General features: G+C 43.6%; 1 protein-coding gene across 1 annotated transcript in view; it reads left to right on the plus strand.

Annotated features, from left to right (window-relative positions):
- Window positions 1-21,480, plus strand: part of LOC148442270 (uncharacterized) — a gene marked incomplete at its 3' end in the record, with an annotated part of 86,685 nt that overhangs the window by 50,640 nt on the left and 14,565 nt on the right. The window contains exon 6 of the mRNA XM_088464106.1: window positions 3,257-3,387. Within this exon, the coding sequence (XP_088320232.1) occupies window positions 3,257-3,387 (131 nt within the window). The remainder of the gene's footprint in view (window positions 1-3,256; window positions 3,388-21,480) is intronic.

A 21,480-nucleotide genomic window follows, 5' to 3' on the forward strand; every position in this document is an offset into this window, starting at 1 on the left:
GCTGGCGCTGCAGGGAGAGGATGCTGAGAGCTGCATCTTCTCCCTTCAAACCCCCCTGGCAACGAGCATAAACCCCCCTGGCTGAGCATAAACACCCATGGCAACGAGCATGGAACCCCATGGCAACGAGCATGGAACCCCATGGCAACGAGCATGGAACCCCTGACAGCGAGCATGAAACCCCCTGACAATGAGCATAAATCCCCTGACAACAAGCATGAAACCCCCTGGCAATGAGCATGTAACCCCTGGCAACAAGCATGAAACTCCATGGCAACGAGCAGGTAATTTTAAAGTAATTAGAAGCATTACTGTGGGGCATAAAATGGTGTCGGGCAAATATGTAAGTGGCACTTTTTTAATAGGCATTACAGTGTGTGGCATAATGTGTAATGGGCATTATGGTGTGTGGAATAATGTAAGTCACTATACCAGGGACGTCTGAGTAATGCACTGCCTTATGGAGGAGCAAGGACAAAATCCAGGTACGGGAAGGGAGGGGGCGCAAAATTACTGCCTTGCACCGGGTGACAGATATCCTAGTTTCGGCCCTGATTAGACACCTCAGAATGAATTAGTCACAGCACTGTATAGATATAATACTTCATATTAGACACCTCAGAATGAATTAGTCACAGCACTGTATAGATATAATACTTTATATTCGACCCGTTATCTCCTAACCAGTCTACTTTAATACATCACGTAATCATTTGTCTTTCTGGCTGCGTGTTTATAACAGAGAGGACCTTTTGGAATTAAATTTTTAGTCCATTTTTGTGTCGGGTTTTTTCAACTACTATAGGGATAACATAGACAGTGCTGAAGAAGGGAACATATAACATATAACTTTTAAATGAAAATATATGAGCTCATATATATATGTATATTAAAGTGCAATAGCATTTAATAGATAATAAATAACTAATCTGACAATTATAATGCTAAAACATGTGAAAATACAATTTACATAAAAAAGGAAACACAACCTTTATATAATTCTACATATGTTCAATATGATACATCAAGAGAAATCTGATTGTGCAAATGATAGAAAAAATTAATGAGGCAACCACGGTAGTATTCCTAAAAAAGGATTTATAACCTCAAGGGAAATCCCTCAACATCATTCTTAGTACACTGAGGGCCTGATTCAGAGCTGAACGTTCTGACCAGAGCGCTCGCTCTGAATCAGGGCCCTCCTACCTTTTTATGGAGCGTCCTCATGGACGCTCGAATAGCTGTGGGTTACCACCCACAGCTATAGCGAGCGTCCATGATGATGGTCGCGATGGTCTTGACCATGGCGACCATCGGGCTTGCGACAGAGACCCTGCGGTAGGGTCTCGCTGCCGCTAGCCCTAGAGTGATTTTGGCTCTATCAGAGCCAAAATCACTCCCACTGACATCACTAGTGATGTCAGTGGGGCCGGCTTGAGACGGTAGGCTTTCCCATAGGAACTCCTGTGTCTGGCAGGCACGCCCCCGGCACGCCCACCAAAGGGGGCGTGCTGTCAATCAACATCGACAGCATGCTCCCTTTGGTGCGAGACCCGGAGCGATGGTGAGCCCGTCGCTCGCCGGGTCTCGCGCATGCGCACGACGGAGCTCCCTCCGTCGTGCGCATGCGCAGTGGGGAACATCGACCCGCTTGCGAGCGTCCTGCCGCTCGCGAGCGGGTCTGAATGACCCCCTGAGCTCCCTGCCAGCTCCAATGATCAGAAATGATTGAAATAATCAGTCCCACAGTATGAAATGAGCAACTGAATGTTCCATATAATTTAGGCTGTTAAGCCGGAGAAGCAAAAAATGTTGCTAAAATTGTAACAATGTCCCAGCTTTTGTAAATGGAAACAAGCTGGAGCATTCAGTTGCTCATTTCATACTGTGGGACTGATTATTTCAATAATTTCTGATCATTGGAGCTGGCAGGGAGCTCAGGGCCTGATTCAGAGCCTGAATCAGGGCGTTTTTTTTCTTTTAGAGCGGCCTCCTGGCCGCTCGCATAGCTGTAGGTGACCACCCACAGCTATAGCGAGCGGCCATGATGATGGTCACGATGGTCAAGGCCATCGGGCTTGCGACGAGACCCTTGTGGTAGGGTCTCGTTCATCGCAAGCCCCAGAGAGCTTTCGGCTCTAACAGAGCCGGAAGCTCTCCACTGACATCACTCGTGATGTCAGTGGGGCCGCCCCCAAACGGCAAGCGTTCCCTCGGGAACGCCTCCGTTTGGGCAGCCACCCCCCCGGCCCGCCCACCAAACAGGGCGAGCTGTCACTCAACATCGACAGCTCTCCACCTTTGGTGCGAGACCCGGAGCGACGGATTGCCCGTCGCTAGCCGGGTCTCTCGCATGCGCACAACGGAGCCGGCACTGTGGGCCACCATCGACAGCGCTTGCGACCGGGTCTGAATCAGGTCCACAGTGTACTAAGAATGATGCTGAGGGATTTCCCTTGAGGTTATAAATCCTTTTTTAGGAATACTACCGTGGTTATCTCATTCATTTTTTCTATCATTTGCACAATCAGATTTCTCTTGATGTATCATATTGAACATATGTAGAATTATATAAAGGTTGTGTTTCCTTTTTTATGTAAATTGTATTTTCACATGTTTTAGCATTATAATTGTCAGATTAGTTATTTATTATCTATTAAATGCTATATCATTATATATTTATTTGTATCTTCACTGCAATCAGCGCCATTGGCTATTTTCTCTAAAAGTTTTTTCAACTACAAGAATCTTTGCTGATTCTGTCTCCTCCCTCATTTACACGAAAAACATGAGACATGGGCTCATATGTAGTAGCCTGCGGTTTTCCGGCGCGACTCAGGTGACTGAACCCATAGATTTAAAGAGCCAATAATCAATAAGGCAAAACCAGGTTGACTTTGTATTTTTAATTATTGATGCTTTAAATCTACAGACTAAATCGCTGGAATTGCGCTTGTTCCTGCAATTTGCGCTCTGTTACATATGGGCCATGGGGGGAAGGGGGGGCTTGAGAACAAATGAGAGAAAAGAGATGGATCAATGAGACAAATAACTAACAATTTAGCAATTCCGGAACAAAGATTTCATTAAGAGGCTGATGCTACAATTAGCAGTTGCGATCAGTAATGATTCGGGCCCAGTGTTTTGAAAATTGGTTGGTAATTTATCTGTCTCTCCAAGCTATAATACATCTCCACCAAAGTGAGTAAAATATGTATACTAGATGTGTAACCGGCAATGTGTCTGTTTGCTCCAGTCGCTGCTGCTGAAGGCGGGTCAGAGACGAACGAGCCAGAATCCCAGCCCCTGTTCGTATCGCAGATCCTCTCCTCGATGGGCAGCGCACTTCTCGCAGCCGAGAAAACGTTCACCCCGGTTGCAAGTCTGGTAAGTGTGATGTGCAGAAAGTCATATAGTGCCCTGGCTCAGACCACCGCAGGGCAGATTATCCGGTGTGGTGACATTTATATGCCTCGTCCGGCCCAACTTCTTTCTTTAGAATTCAGGTTTTGGGATGACAGTGCATCCTAGTACTTGTAGTCCAAGAACAGGCGCTACGGCTCCTTTGATTGATAAATGCATGCAGTTGACCAGTAGAGTCCTGTTCATCCCTCAGTTAATGGCTTTACATGGACTAAAACCTTCAGGTGACATCATCAGGGGAGTAGAGATGGGGGTTGGGGTGGGTATTGATTACCTGAGCCCAGGAGGGGCCCGGGTCAGCAGCAGAGGGGCATTCTCAACATCTCCAAGTTCTTTCAAGGGTTGGAAACTGTTTTCGCACTAATTATGGGGCCACAATGTGTATAATTATCATATTGTAGTTGGCCACTGTTACAGTATATAGCTGGAATTGTTTTGGTTTCATTTAGGGAAGCAAGTAGGTGATTGAAGCTATGCTTTGTGGATAAGAGCATTATGATAACAGAGTTTAATGCAGTTTGTACCCTTTAAATATGCAATATTGCATGGATTAAAAATAGGTGAATTAAGTGTATTTTGCTCTGTGCATGTGGGGAGTGGGGGCTGCCTTGTAGCCGACTATTGTAAGAGCACAAACATACACTGAACTAAAATCTGCCTATAAGTTAGCAAAGGAGTAATGTGACCGGACAGACGCAGAAGACCACAGGTGGAATATGTTTTATTATCATATAGCCTGCGTGCCACTGACCAGTGGAGCACTGACCATTCACACAACACACATCAGCCCACCCTGGGCCACTCCACATTCCTCACTCACCAATAAATTGTCCCAGCACTGCTGGGGGTGTTCAGTTTAGCACCCCAGCTCAATGTGTGCGCACGTGCTGATTTGCATAAGCCTGGACGCCATTGCAAATTACATTAACAATAAAAAAAAAAAATGACCCATCCCATAAAACTCGGAGCAAGTAAAGGGAGCAAAGAGACAGACTAGAAGGAGAATAATAAAAAGAGAGAGAGAAAGCACTTTCCCTATCCGATACAGAGAGGGGGGGGGGGGACAGACAGAGAAATGAGACACAAGATTGGGGGAGGAATTAAGGGACACACAAATCATTGTAATAAAAGAGGACAGGAACTAAATAAAGAGGAGGGGCAATTTAAGCCCCGCCCCATATTTGCACAAACCACGCCCACTGACACTTTTGGGAGAAACTCCTTTTAAATCAGGACTTTGTAAGGGGAAAGAGAAAGTGAAATAAAGACGGGGGTGGTACAGGGGCAGAGGTTTGGTGAGCAATGAGGGGAAAAGAGGCGGACAGATGGGGTGGAGGGGGAGAAAGGAAAAAGTTGGGTAACGCCGGGCACAACAGCTGGTGACCCAGCGAATGATTGGTCCTTAATACATTACACAGAAGTGTCTTCCTGCACAGAGAACATTCTGACTTCATATATATATATACACTGTGTTGCTATGGGAGCATGTGGGACATTGCTATCGGCTATCCCTGATGCTACACACGTTAACGTAATAATTAGGAAGTGGGTGGGAGACGCATTCTCCCGCAAGCTGACATATACTGTACATGTCTACATCACTGGAACATTGGGCAGCACAGACGGTGTAATGGTCAGTGTTACTGCCTCACAGCACTGAGGTCTTTGGTTCGATACCCACTACAGCCCTAACTGTGTGGAGTCTGTATATCCTCCCTGTGCTTGCGTGGGTTTCCTCCGGGTGCTACGGTTTCCTCCCACACTCCAAAAATATACTGGTAGGCTAATTGGTTCCCCACAAAAATTAACCTGTGTGTGCGCATGTGTTAGGGAATATAGATTGTAAGCTCCACTGGGGCAGGGACTGATGTGAATGGCCAAATATTCTCTGTAAAGCGCTGCGGAAAATGTGTGCGCTATATAAATACTGGTAATAAATAAATAATAAATAAACATGAGTATACGCCCAGCCGAGACACCCTGCTGTTACTGGACTTTAAAACCCTCAGACTAAAGATGACAGTAACTGTCTGCATTTCACATTCCCAGACGCAGGTCAACTATTTGTCCAAATCTTTGGGATTTCCGCAGGGAAGAATTTTTTTTATTTTTATTGATTGATAAACTAAGTTAAAAAGAATACACAATATAACAGACAGCGCTGCAAATGGATTAATAACACATTTGGTTCAAATACTTAAGAAATATTTAATGAATAGAAAATAAGAGAAGACAACAATAAAAAATGGCCATAGTGTATCTAAAAAAACAATATAATGGGGTATATCCCTAAAATCTACGAGTACAATCAAATCTGTATTTTAGAATATATAATAATACAATTAATAGTGTATTAATTCTTGTAATCACCAATAATATGATAACATTTGACTGATAGCTCCACAATTCATAAAATACAAAAATCAAAAAAGCAAGCATACAGGTTTAAATGACCAACATTTGCTAATATAGTGCTTTCTCTCAAAGGCTGCTAGGTATTTTTAGGATTTTTAAATAATTATACTCCTCCTTCCAAGTTGTTCACTCATTCAGTGGAGATCGCATGTAATGTTTTATTTCCTTAGTGTTTTTTTACTGACAATTGGGATACAATAATTCCTTCCCCACATAGGGGCACTTGACAGTCCACTCTTTCCCGTTTTTAGTGGTAAGTGTGCTAATAGTATACTTCCAACAGTCAGATAGTCAGCACATTATAATGTAATAAGTAACAGCTCAGACCTCTAATGACTTTTAGGTCAGGCAATCCATGTGGTCATACTCACTGGGAACCTTGTAAAGGAGGGTTTTGGCAGTCCTTTTATCCAGACTTAGTGCACTTTTAGCTATAGGTTCCTTGCTGCATGCAGCGTGAAGCACAGACACTTGTGAGTAATGAGTTAAGTGACATTTATTTTCACAGACGGACACTGATGAATATTTAAAGTGTTGGGAATGTGGGACAAGTGATGGGGATTAGTGTAGTTTTGCGTATTCTGCCATCTATAGGTCTCAGGTGGAATTGCAGTATAATTGTAGCAAGCGTTTAATGTATTGATTGCTGTAGTCATTATTGTAGTCTAGAAATGTCTACGCTTACTGGCCCTCATTCAGAGCCGGACGCTCTGAGCAGAGCGCACGCTCTGAATGAGGGCCGCCCTCCATAATTATGGAGCGTCCTCCTGGACGCTCGTATAGCTGTGGGTCACCACCCACAGCCTATACGAGCGTGCAGTTTGATGGCCGCGATGGTCTTGACCATCGCGACCACCGAAACTGCGAGCCGGAGCCTGCGGTTGAGGTTTTCAACCACAAGGCCTGGAGTGATTTTGGCTCTATCAGAGCCAAAATCACTCCCACTGACATCACTAGTGATGTCAGTGGGCCGGCTTCTGACGGTAGGCGTTCCTTTGGGAACGCCCCCGCCAGGGAGGCACGCCCACCAAAGGGGGCGTGCTGTCAATCAACATCGACAGCACGCCCCCTTTGATCAGACACAACGAGCGAAGGAAAGTCCTTCGCTCGTTGCGTCTGGCGCATGCGCACGACGGAGCTCCCGCCGTCGTGCGCATGCGCAGTGCACAACATCGACCCACTTGCGAGCGGACAGCCGCTCGCGAGTGGGTCTGAATCAGGCCCACTGTCATGTAACATTGCTCCTCCATATTTAGTAATAATATTTCTAATTACTGGTAAGATACTATGTGAGTTGGCGTTTGCATATGAATTCGGCATGGCCAATGGCGAGACTATTATCGATGTTTGCCATCGATGTTCGAAAATGGAAGGAGCCATTGATGGTATAAAACTATGAAGCAGCATATAATCAATGGTTTGTACTATCGAAGGTTCGATGTCTACTGCTGAGTGACTCTGTCTCGCACCCACGCAGGTTTCCTTAGAGGAGCACATACAAGGCGGCCAGGGCCAGCTGGGCTGACTGGCACTGTCACTACTACTGTGTTGTTGTTGTATTAAACTGCCGAGCTGCTGGATTCTGAGCCAGTAGCGGCATGGTGGTGCAGGGCTACTGGCTGACAGCCCAGCAGCTCTGTGCTGCAATGCAAGCATGGAAAAAAAAACATTGGCCCATGGTTACCATCGATGTCTCTGCCAGTCAAGGTAAAACCATCAATGTGGGACCACCTGGTTTCTAACCATTGATGATCGATGGCCATCCCTATAGTAAATGTGGAGAGGTGGTGCTGGCAGAACTCTGTTATAGAGACCTTAATGCAACATTACTTAATATTCTGTGGACGTGCAACTGTATTAAATCCAGCGTAAAGGTCTGTGGCTGCTTCAGTTGGTTGTAGGTGGAATGTGCATTTTAAAATCCCTTACAATTTTCAATTCTCTAGGAATCCTAGCCTCATGAATAGTAATCAAGTCTCGTGAATATTAATCAGGTCTCATGAATATTAGTCACAACGTACCTCAGTGATGTCCTAGTGAGTTGATAGTCTGCAATTTTGGGTATATTGGTTCAGCCGATAAAGTGGCTGCTTCCACTGAGGGTATCCGTCATGTGCCTGAGGGTATCCGTCATGTGCCTGAGGGTATCCGTCATGTGCCTTTTATGTAGGTGGTCCATGGAATTATATAAGATCATTTTGTCTCACCATGAAGATGCTTCAGCTGGCTGGATGGAAATAACCATGCTATTATATTTATATTGCTTTATTAGAGATGTATTATTAAACAGTATGGGGAATAGTCTATGAAGGAGGAGGAATAGAAAGTTTGCTTTATCTTTAGGATTGTCCTTCTTTATCCACCGTACTCTAAGTTCTGTCACCATCCTTTCCCGCCAATTCCGCCTCTGTCAATGAGTAAAAATAGACGCGGTTTAGCCAGTGCCACAATAAAACATCATTTCTCTAGAATACATGTCCTGAAAACTTTTTATTTTATTGTTTACATCTTTATCCTGTAGCTAGAAAATGACTATAAATACTATTTACTTAAAGCATTGGAGCAGCTATTTTAAGGACTAAATAAAAATGTAATTAGAATATGGTTTAGACTTGTACAGTCACTATTAAATATATTATTAAGAAGGTTTTCAAATTCTTTTGAATATGTAGAATATAGAATATACACCCCGTGGGCGCAATTCTGAGTCACACACAAAGCTGATGTTTACGGAGCTGAGCGATTTGTTTGCAGCTGTGTGTGCGCAAAAGTTCCTAAAAACACCTATGGCGCATGCGTTTACACTGTATGTACGCACACAGGGGAAGCAGTCGGAAAGCCGATGAACGTAATCCCTACCGTTTGCTTCCCGATTGTCTAATCCCGGGAAAGGGGTTAAATGACAGGCGTCGAAATCCTGACGCCTGTCATTTTACCTACGCTGGGAGCCCGACACCCAGCTTACCGATCGAAGGTAAGCTGGGCGTGGACAGCCGCGCGCGGGGGACTTAGGGTTAGGCACTTGGGGGGGAGGTTAGGGTTAGGCACCCCTAAGGCAGGGTTAAGGACAGGGGGTAGAGTAGGTTAGGAAATACTTACCTTAGGACGATCAGGATTTTCACTGCTGCCGGGATGCCGCTGTCGGGATTTGAACCGCCGGCGGTCAATCATACTGAATCCGCACAGAGGCGCAGTTGCGATTTACTGGGCATTCCTAGGCGGTGACAGGGAGGAGGCTATTCAGGCGCACGGAGATGGTCAGTCTTATGGGCGGGGTTATGGGAGTGTCACGGACGAGTCTCATAACTGGTTTGTGAACTCTGGGCTATGTACTAAGCCTGTCATTTTTTCAAACACTGCATGTAACATGGCAGGAGCTGATTGGTTGGTACTTTATCCTCTGTGCAAGGCTTAGTACATAGACCTCTCAGATGATTAATAGTTCACATTGGAGGTTATACTCTGACGGAGATTTGCGCCCAACTTGGGGCTGGTGCACATTTTGCTGGTGCGAGCGATGGTTGCATCTAAAGATGCACAAAGTGGGCGTCCCAGTCCTTGCACATTTAAACGCACGGATGTACAAAGGGCTGATACCAGCAGTAGCATAAAGTCACGGGCACGACCACGGCAAAAGGCACTAAAGCGGTCTGTGCAGCATGTGACTCAAAATCGTCCCATATGTCTTTATCCTGGAACCTATATCTTCTCTGAAAATAAATGTATAGAATAAAATGATGTCCATGGATATCTGTAGACTTGGCAACTGCTGTATTCAATCTACTTGTAGACTATGTTGGAGATCTGATGAGCTGTAGGATTAGCGTCTGTCATCGGGGGATATAGAGGTCATGGTCATACTAGGCATAGGCTGCCCAACCAGGCTTACTAGGAGTCCTGGCAACCGTGCTTTATTTATATAACCTGTAATGAATCAATGTAAGCTTTGGTCTACAGGAAAGTATAAATGGATAAGTAATCCTCGTATTTGACACCCATGCGGATAGGATTGTTCCTTCATATCCAGTGACGTGGCTCTGTGATTATATCTGCTTTATACCTTATATCCTACAAATTGCATTTATATTCAGAGTTTTTCCACTGTTTACCACCTCATTTATTGCGTATGCAAAGTTCCTTTTATAGTGACGCAAGGGCGCAGTTTGATTGTGCAAATGGACTTTTAAAGAAATGCTGTATATACTTTTGCTGAAAAGCTTAGTGTTATGAGGAAGCGCATTGATTTGCAGGGACTGAAGACTTTAGTATTAGCGGATGGAGGGGGCAGATTAGGGTGTGCCTTGCTAAGTGTGGATTAGGGGGGTCATTCAGACCCGCTCGCGAGCGGCAGTACGCTCGCAAGCGGGTCGATGTTCCCCACTGCGCATGTACACGACGGAGGGAGCTCCGTCGTGCGCATGCGCGAGACCCGGGGAGCGGCGGGCTTTCCATCGCTCCGGGTCTCGCACTAAAGGGAGCGTGCTGTCGATGGTGAGTGACAGCACGCCCCCTTTGGTGGGCGTGCCTGCCAGACGGAGGCGTTCACATGGGAACGCCTACCGTCTGAAGCCGGCCCCACTGACATCACTAGTGATGTCAGTGGGAGTGATTTTGGCTCTGATAGAGCCAAAATCACTCCAGGGCTTGTGGCAGGGAGACCCTACCGCAGGGTCTCCGTCACAAGTCTGATGGTCGTGATGGTCAAGACCATCGCGACCATCTTTTTGGCCGCTCGCATATGCTGTGGGTGGTCACCCACAGCTATGCGAGCGGCAAGGAGGCCGCTCCATTTTCATGGAGGAGGGCCCTGATTCAGAGCGAAGGCTCAGGTCAGAGCGTTAAGCTCTGAATCAGGCCCTAAGTTCACAGAAACACTTGGGTATGCAGTAAAGATGTTAGAAAAAAGAGAGAGATTTCTTTTTCTGGGACAGGATTATTTACATGAGCTGATGGGGGTGGACAAAGTGCGTTTATTGGCGAGCACGCAGCATTCGTCTCCCTGCACTAGGGTTGTCCATCATAACGGTTGCCATCGATGACATCATTGTTACTTGCCTTCAATTGCAGGAAACTATAGTGGGAAACAAACCATTGATGGTTTGAACCATCTGTGAACATTCCTCACCCATATGCCTGACGTGGCCTTGGTGGTGTGAATCCGTAGTTGCTGGTCACACCTCATGTGATCCTCTAAGGCAGACCTGATCAACCTGTGGCTCTCCAGCTGTTATGAAACTACAAGTCACAGCATGCCTTGCAACAGTTTTAGCATTCCCTAATAGCAAAACTGTAGCAGGGCATGCTGGGACTTGTAGTTTCACAATAGCTGGAGAGCCACAAGGTTGGCCAGGCCTGCTCTAAGGCTTTTCTCTTTTCCATCAGCCCAGCATCAATACTAAGTCCATGTTGAGTAGTACCGGATCATACTCTGCAATCAAAGAGCCCAGCTGCCCGCAACAATACCACCCTCCCTGCTCCAATGATAACAGTGGTGTAATGTTACTGCCGGATCCTGCCTGCTGTTCCCAGGATGACCATAACAGGGGTGTAATGCACTAGAGCAGCAGTGTTCCGGCATCCTCAAGCTTGTTGCTAAACATCACCACAGGACCATCGATGGTGGAGAACAAATGGGCTGCCACTATCGATGGCAAAACCATTGACCTAATACCACCGATGGTCAATGGACATTGGACAACTCTGGCCTTTATTATTATTAGCAGTTATTTATAAGGCACCACAAGTTTCTGAAGTACCATGTATAGCAAAACACAAAGACAGGGTAAACATAGCAATACATTAACATAATAAAATATAGGCATAGCTGCAGTGTGTGCCTATTAGCTGAGTTAGGGAGAGGGATGAACCATGAGGGCGGGCCCTGATCCTGAGAGCTTGCATTCTAATAAGGAAGATGGAGTCATGATGGTATGGGAATAAAAACAGAATACCGGATCAGGCGGAGATCTGGTAGGCTAGAACACAGGTTCTCAAACTCGGTCCTCAGGACCCCAAACAGTGCATGTTTTCCAGGTCTCCTCACAGAATCACAAGGGGAAAAATTAGCTCTATCCGTGTCAGCGAGTAATGAATACACCTGTGCACCTGCTAGGTGACCTACAAAACGTGAACTGTGTGGGGTCCTGAGGACCAAGTTTGAGAAGCACTGGGCTAGAATGAAGAAGTGGATTATGAGAGAGCGTTTGAAGCATTGAATGTTGGAGAGTCTGACGGAACAAGGGATAGCATTCCATGGAGTAGGGGAAGCGCAAGGACAGATTGAACAGGGGAAGACCAGCGAGAAGAAGGTTGCACTAATCAAGGTGAGAGATAATGAGGGAAATAAACAAGTGTTTTGGTAGCATCGAGAGAGAGGAAGAGGTGAACTCTAGCGATATTTCGGAGATAGAACCGGCAGGAGTGGGTGAGTCACCGAATATGGGGAGTGAAAGAGAGAGAGGAATCAAGGTTGACGTCCAAGCAGTAGACTTGATGGACTGAGGAGATGGTGGTGGTGGTGTCAACAGTGATAGAGAGATGGGGAGACGTGGTGACACAAGAAGGGTGGAAGACAGTGAGCTCAGTCTTGAACATATTAAGCTTGAGAAAGCTTTGAGAGATCCAGGAGGAGATACGTAAATGTGTAAACGAGGATGTGGTTGAAGACCGGCCACACGGGGGTAGAATATTCGCTGCGGCACTAAAAGGGTTAACTCCCTTGTTGCGGGACCATATTTGAGCAGCTTCCAGTATCACTCGCACTGAAAGAGTTAAAGTCCCAGCGTGGACACAGGGCCTGATTCAGAGTTGGGAATAGAGTGAGATATCTCTCTCAACTGTGTACCTGAATAAACCATTTTGCAATGCAAGGGGTGTAAATACATACTTTTTTTGCATGTAGGGTAAATACTGGCTGATTTTGCATGTAGTCCACCAGTACTGCACAGCTTTATTATTACACTACAAGTTAGATGTCAGTTTGGAAACACTCCTCCCAAATCTAAATCTCTCTGCACACTATAAATCTGCCCCCCCCCCCCTGCAGTGCAGCACGGTGCCACCAAGATGATCAGTTGAGAGAGAGATCTCTGTCTCTATTCCCAACTCTGAATCAGGCCCACAGTTTAAAAGCAAAAACACTGCACATGGTTTATAATAAACTGTATTAATATACATGTACATTGCGGTAGAGCACTGCATCTGATCTGCAATGCATTAGTGTATAAAGCAGAGTATATTTAATAGTCTATGACATGTTTGAATGTACAGACTATGCACTTATGAGGAAGGTATAAGGTATTTTGTTTTAAAAGGTTGACAAATTGCTATTTAGACATCCTCACTTAGGAGGTGATATGGTAAACTGGACAAGCCTATTCTTTGTGTCTTGGTGTAACATGTCCCAGCTGGTATGGAGAGAAGACAGTTGTAGTTTTGTGGCACTTTCTAAAACCTGAAGGTGTTAAGGCTGGGAATAACTGTGGGTGACCATCCACAGCTATAGGGAGCGGCCAAAAAGATGGTCGCGACCATCGGGCTTGCGACGAGACCCTTGTGGTAGGGTCTCGTTGCCGCAAGCCCCAGAGTGCTTTCGGCTCTAACAGAGCCAAAAGCACTCCCACTGACGTCACTTGTGATGTCAGTGGGACCGGCCCCAGACGGTAGGCGTTCCCATGGGAACGCCTCCGTCTGGGCAGCCCCGGCCCGCCCACCCAAGAGGGCGTGCTGTCACTCAACATCGACAGCACGCCCCCTTTGTTGAGAGACCCGGAGCGACGGTTTTCCCGTCGCTATCTGGGTCTCGCGCATGACGGAGCCAGCTCCGTCGTTCGCATGCGCACTGGGCCACCATCGACCCGCTTGCGAGCGCATAGCGCTCACAAGCGGGTCTGAATCAGGCCCACAGGGCGGATTTACCCCCCTGTGATGATGTGTGTAGGAATGATATAAAAAGAGGGAATGAGAGCCCTGTATGTGTACATCCTTGTATACCTTTTGAAGATCAAGGCTGCTGTTAACAATTCTGTATGCTGTACCCCTTAAAGCTGAGGGAAGAGTCTTTTTCAAGACTGTGAGCAATAAACATCTTTGCCTCACGACTGCATCTGCGTCCTGTGACCAGCAGAATTGCGCAAAACGCTATTCCATTCTCCTGCTGTTCTGGATTGAGCCAAGCGTCTCCAGAGCTGAAGCCCTCTGCCAGCTACCGTGCAGAGCCTGGTCCATTGCGAGGGATCAGGTAGAAACAGCCGACACCAATCAGGAGGTGTGGCCGCAGCTAGTCGATGCATACGCAGCAGAAGCGGTTGCAGGTGCCGGAGGTAGGAGCCCGAGTACGTAAGAAGCAGTTCCAAACACCGATGGTGGGAGTTTGGTGGTGGCAGCTATATACCCGCCCACTGCGCATTGGGTGTAGTCCGTGACAGGCGGTCACTGACGGTAAGCGGGAATCCCTGATACCCTAAGACCCAGTGGGGATCAAAACCCCAATCTGTGATCGGGAGTCGGGCTGAGGCTGTCCGGTCACAGAGGGAAGTGAGAGGTCTGGGAAGGACGGGTAGATTTAGGTGTTATCAGTATAAAGATGGCACTTGTAGACCAATAGAGCTGACAAATTCACCGAGAGAGGATGTGTAGCGTGATCAGAGAAGGGGGTCTAGGGCTGAGTCTTGTGGGACCCCTACAGGGAGTGGGAGTGTGGGGGTAAGGTGGTTGTTGCTGCTTCTGAAAAACCAAGAGACGGCTGTGTCATGAACAATGAGTGTGTGCAGAGAACGGAAAATAAGTGGATGGTCGACATCTGCAACCGGTCACTGAGCGAAGTTCCACAACACAAAATATAATAATAACTGAAAGAAGTTGCACTAAAATGTCATTTTTATTTTTGTTTGACTGCAGACCCATGATAGAGGTGGCTCCTGCATGCAGCATCACAGATAGTACATGTATACCGTGGCTCCTGCATGCAGCATCACAGATAGTACATGTATACCGTGGCTCCTGCATGCAGCATCACAGATAGTACATGTATACCGTGGCTCCTGCATGCAGCATCACAGATAGTACATGTATACCGTGGCTCCTGCATGCAGCATCACAGATAGTACATGTATACCGTGGCTCCTGCATGCAGCATCACAGATAGTACATGTATACCGTGGCTCCTGCATGCAGCATCACAGATAGTACATGTATACCGTGGCTCCTGCATGCAGCATCACAGATAGTACATGTATACCGTGGCTCCTGCATGCAGCATCACAGATAGTACATGTATACCGTGGCTCCTGCATGCAGCATCACAGATAGTACATGTATACCGTGACTCCTGCATGCAGCATCACAGATAGTACATGTATACCGTGGCTCCTGCATGCAGCATCACAGATAGTACATGTATACCGTGGCTCCATACATACTGTGATCTAGAATCAGTGTGACTGCAGACCCATGATAGTGGCGGCTCCTGCAAGCAGCATCACAGATCTATCTCTTACATACATACGAGCGTATTAAAACACGGCGGAGGCAACTAAAAAAAAATGTTAAATCAAAATTAATTACTGTTACTTTTTAATTAATTAAAAAACACATTTTTTGCATAGCATTCGCCCTCTACAGGTCAGGTACGGAATTACAAAAGGATTTAGCTTATCTACTATTTTTTCTTTTCTATCTCCTCTACTATATCAGAGCGAAAATTCGTCCTTCTGTCTTTCTACACAAATCCACACTTTACAAGCGAAGATCGTGACATTTTACATACCAGCATATTAAAACACGGCGGAGGCAACTCAAAAAATCTTAAATCGAAATTACTGTTAATTTTTAATTAATTTAAAGCCACAATTTTTGCTGGACGCTCATTGTTTGGCCTCACGGCATATGGGTAGGGCCTCGGAGTAAACGTTTTGAGAGCTTTAGCAGGCTTTCCCAGCATTCCCAGCTCTCTGACTATACCAAATTACGCAACATTGACTTCTTTCTTCCAACTGTGTCAAAATGATGACTTTGCAAGGACCCTGCTGTACTGTGAGCTGCCAAAATATTACACATGGAATGCTTCTCCCAAAGTTTTTCTGTGCAGAAAACAGGGAGTCGCTGTAGACGGTCATCCTGGTATCAGAGCAACAGAAGCTCTTGGCCGTGTTTACACATCCTACACATTTTGAATGCTTCTATATCCAAAGTTTGCTTTACACCGTTACAGGTCCTAATTCCTTCCAAGACCTTAGGACTGTTGATGGGGAAGTTTGTCACACTTTTCGTGAGGCCTGCCTAAGGAGAGGTTGGTTGGAGGATGATGTGTAAACAAATATTCTTAAAATCCCGGCCAATGCCGGGCACTCCAGCTAGTGAGTGTGAGAATGTGTGTGTGTGTGTGTGTGTGTGTATATATATATATATATATATAGCTAGCTCCATACTATGATATAGAATCAGTGTGACTGCAGACCCATGATAGGGGCGGCTCCTGCATGCAGCATCACACATAGTACATATATAGCTCCATACTGTGATAAATACGATCAGTCTGATGTTGGGAGATAGTACATATATAGCTCCATGCTATAATAATAATAAATATGATCAGTGTGACGGTGGCAGATAGTACATATATAGCGCTATACTATAATAATAAATATGATCAGTGTGACGGTGGGAGATAGTACATATATAGCTCCATACTATAATAATAATAAATATGATCAGTGTGACTCTGGGAGATAGTACATATATAGCTCCATACTATAATAATAATAATAATAATAATAAATATGATCAGTGTGACGGTGGGAGATAGTACATATATAGCTCCATACTATAATAATAATAATAAATATGATCAGTGTGACTCTGGGAGATAGTACATATATAGCTCCATACTATAATAATAAATATGATCAGTGTGACGGTGGGAGATAGTACATATATAGCTCCATACTATAATAATAATAAATGTGATCAGTGTGACGGTGGGAGATAGTACATATATAGCTCCTGTGACACAGTTAGGTTAGGGGGTCCCTCTCCTGGGTAGAGGTCTCCTTCCTTACACACACACATAGCAGCAGGGAAGCAGCACACCAGTCTGGATGCAAGTACAAGCTGGTCGGCGCCAGTCTTTATTGTACAATGACAGAAATATAAAGAAAACATAAATATAAATCCTACCCCTGTCGGGGCACTAACTTCACAGGTAGTTCCCTCACTACCTGAACCTGGCAGGGCCTAATGCCTTCGCCAGCAACAAAGCACAGCACAGTACTCACAGATAGGTTTCCAAGTGTCTCTGAACAAACTCCCTGCCTGCTCTCCCAGGTGAGACACTCAGCCCTAAACACACTAGGCTTATATTGGCCACTCTCAGGTGGAAAACTAACAAGCCTGTTACCAGGCTGCGAGAACCAAAACCTGGAGTGGCCGTGGGTGGAGCCCTCCCTCTCCTCTCACCCACAACCCCCAGGTCCCAAACCGGCTTTTCAAAAAGCCGAAACTCAAGCCTGCTACACTGCAGACTTTCTCCTGGGGGTTTAAACCACAAAAGACAAGAATCTGGGACAAATGTACCTGCCACAGACCACTTTACCAGTGATCCTATCACACTCCATACTATAATAATAATAATAATAAATATGATCAGTGTGACGGTGGGAGATAGTACATATATAGCTCCATACTATAATAATAATAATAAATATGATCAGTGTGACTGTGGGAGATAGTACATATATAGCTCCATACTATAATAATAAATATGATCAGTGTGACTCTGGGAGATAGTACATATATAGCTCCATACTATAATAATAATAATAATAATAATAATAATAAATATGATCAGTGTGACTGTGGGAGATAGTACATATATAGCTCCATACTATAATAATAAATATGATCAGTGTGACTCTGGGAGATAGTACATATATAGCTCCATACTATAATAATAATAAATATGAGCAGTGTGACTGTGGGAGATAGTACATATATAGATCCATACTATAATAATAATAAATATGATCAGTGTGACGGTGGGAGATAGTACATATATAGCTCCATACTATAATAAATATGAGCAGTGTGACTCTGGGAGATAGTACATATATAGCTCCATACTATAATAATAAATATGATCAGTGTGACGGTGGGAGATAGTACATATATAGCTCCATACTGTAATAATAATAAATATGATCAGTGTGACGGTGGGAGATAGTACATATATAGCGCCATACTATAATAATAAATATGATCAGTGTGACGGTGGGAGATAGTACATATATAGCGCCATACTATAATAATAAATATGATCAGTGTGACTCTGGGAGATAGTACATATATAGCTCCATACTATAATAATAATAATAAATATGAGCAGTGTGACGGTGGGAGATAGTACAAATATAGCTCCATACTATAATAATAATAATAAATATGATCAGTGTGACGGTGGGAGATAGTACATATATAGCTCCATGCTATAATAATAATAAATATGATCAGTGTGACGGTGGGAGATAGTACATATATAGCTCCATACTATAATAATAATAAATATGATCAGTGTGACGGTGGGAGATAGTACATATATAGCTCCATACTATAATAATAATAAATGTGATCAGAGTGACCATGGGAGATAGTACATATATAGCTCCATACTATGATAATAATAAATATGATCAGTGTGACGGTGGGAGATAGTACATATATAGCTCCATGCTATAATAATAATAAATATGATCAGTGTGACGGTGGGAGATAGTACATATATAGCTCCATGCTATAATAATAATAAATATGATCAGTGTGACGGTGGGAGATAGTACATATATAGCTCCATGCTATAATAATAATAAATATGATCAGTGTGACGGTGGGAGATAGTACATATATAGCTCCATACTATAATAATAATAAATATGATCAGTGTGACGGTGGGAGATAGTACATATATAGCTCCATACTATAATAATAAATATGATCAGTGTGACGGTGGGAGATAGTACATATATAGCTCCTGTGACACAGTTAGGTTAGGGGGTCCCTCTCCTGGGTAGAGGTCTCCTTCCTTACACACACACATAGCAGCAGGGAAGCAGCACACCAGTCTGGATGCAAGTACAAGCTGGTCGGCGCCAGTCTTTATTGTACAATGACAGAAATATAAAGAAAACATAAATATAAATCCTACCCCTGTCGGGGCACTAACTTCACAGGTAGTTCCCTCACTACCTGAACCTGGCAGGGCCTAATGCTTTCGCCAGCAACAAAGCACAGCACAGTACTCACAGATAGGTTTCCAAGTGTCTCTGAACAAACTCCCTGCCTGCTCTCCCAGGTGAGACACTCAGCCCTAAACACACTAGGCTTATATTGGCCACTCTCAGGTGGAAAACTAACAAGCCTGTTACCAGGCTGCGAGAACCAAAACCTGGAGTGGCCGTGGGTGGAGCCCTCCCTCTCCTCTCACCCACAACCCCCAGGTCCCAAACCGGCTTTTCAAAAAGCCGAAACTCAAGCCTGCTACACTGCAGACTTTCTCCTGGGGGTTTAAACCACAAAAGACAAGAATCTGGGACAAATGTACCTGCCACAGACCACTTTACCAGTGATCCTATCACACTCCATACTATAATAATAATAATAAATATGATCAGTGTGACGGTGGGAGATAGTACATATATAGCTCCATACTATAATAATAATAATAAATATGATCAGTGTGACTGTGGGAGATAGTACATATATAGCTCCATACTATAATAATAAATATGATCAGTGTGACTCTGGGAGATAGTACATATATAGCTCCATACTATAATAATAATATTAATAATAATAAATATGATCAGTGTGACTGTGGGAGATAGTACATATATAGCTCCATACTATAATAATAAATATGATCAGTGTGACTCTGGGAGATAGTACATATATAGCTCCATACTATAATAATAATAAATATGAGCAGTGTGACTGTGGGAGATAGTACATATATAGATCCATACTATAATAATAATAAATATGATCAGTGTGACGGTGGGAGATAGTACATATATAGCTCCATACTATAATAAATATGAGCAGTGTGACTCTGGGAGATAGTACATATATAGCGCTATACTGTAATAATAAATATGAGCAGTGTGACTCTGGGAGATAGTACATATATAGCTCCATACTATAATAATAATAATATGATCAGTGTGACGGTGGGAGATAGTACATATATAGCTCCATACTATGATAATAATAAATATGATCAGTGTGACTCTGGGAGATAGTACATATATAGCTCCATACTATAATAATAAATATGATCAGTGTGACGGTGGGAGATAGTACATATATAGCTCCATACTATAATAATAATAATAAATATGATCAGTGTGACGGTGGGAGATAGTACATATATAGCTCCATACTATAATAATAATAATATGATCAGTGTGACGGTGGGAGATAGTACATATATAGCGCCATACTATAATAATAAATATGATCAGTGTGACGGTGGGAGATAGTACATATATAGCTCCATACTATATTAATAAATATGATCAGTGTGACGGTGGGAGATAGTACATATATAGCTCCATACTATAATAATAATAAATATGATCAGTGTGACGGTGGGAGATAGTACAAATATAGCTCCATACTATAATAATAATAATAATAATAAATATGATCAGTGTGACAGTGGGAGATAGTACATATATAGCTCCATACTGTAATAATAATAATAAATATGATCAGTGTGACAGTGGGAGATAGTACATATATAGCTCCATACTATAATAATAATATTAATAATAATAAATATGATCAGTGTGACTGTGGGAGATAGTACATATATAGCTCCATACTATAATAATAAATATGAGCAGTGTGACTCTGGGAGATAGTACATATATAGCTCCATACTATAATAATAAATATGATCAGTGTGACGGTGGGAGATAGTACATATATAGCTCCATACTGTAATAATAATAAATATGATCAGTGTGACGGTGGGAGATAGTACATATATAGCGCCATACTATAATAATAAATATGATCAGTGTGACGGTGGGAGATAGTACATATATAGCGCCATACTATAATAATAAATATGATCAGTGTGACTCTGGGAGATAGTACATATATAGCTCCATACTATAATAATAATAATAAATATGAGCAGTGTGACGGTGGGAGATAGTACAAATATAGCTCCATACTATAATAATAATAATAAATATGATCAGTGTGACGGTGGGAGATAGTACATATATAGCTCCATGCTATAATAATAATAAATATGATCAGTGTGACGGTGGGAGATAGTACATATATAGCTCCATACTATAATAATAATAAATATGATCAGTGTGACGGTGGGAGATAGTACATATATAGCTCCATACTATAATAATAATAAATGTGATCAGAGTGACCATGGGAGATAGTACATATATAGCTCCATACTATGATAATAATAAATATGATCAGTGTGACGGTGGGAGATAGTACATATATAGCTCCATGCTATAATAATAATAAATATGATCAGTGTGACGGTGGGAGATAGTACATATATAGCTCCATGCTATAATAATAATAAATATGATCAGTGTGACGGTGGGAGATAGT

Source organism: Taudactylus pleione, unplaced genomic scaffold, assembly GCF_031769625.1.
Source record: "Taudactylus pleione unplaced genomic scaffold, aTauple2 ptg001579l, whole genome shotgun sequence".
Classification (NCBI taxonomy): domain Eukaryota; kingdom Metazoa; phylum Chordata; class Amphibia; order Anura; family Myobatrachidae; genus Taudactylus; species Taudactylus pleione.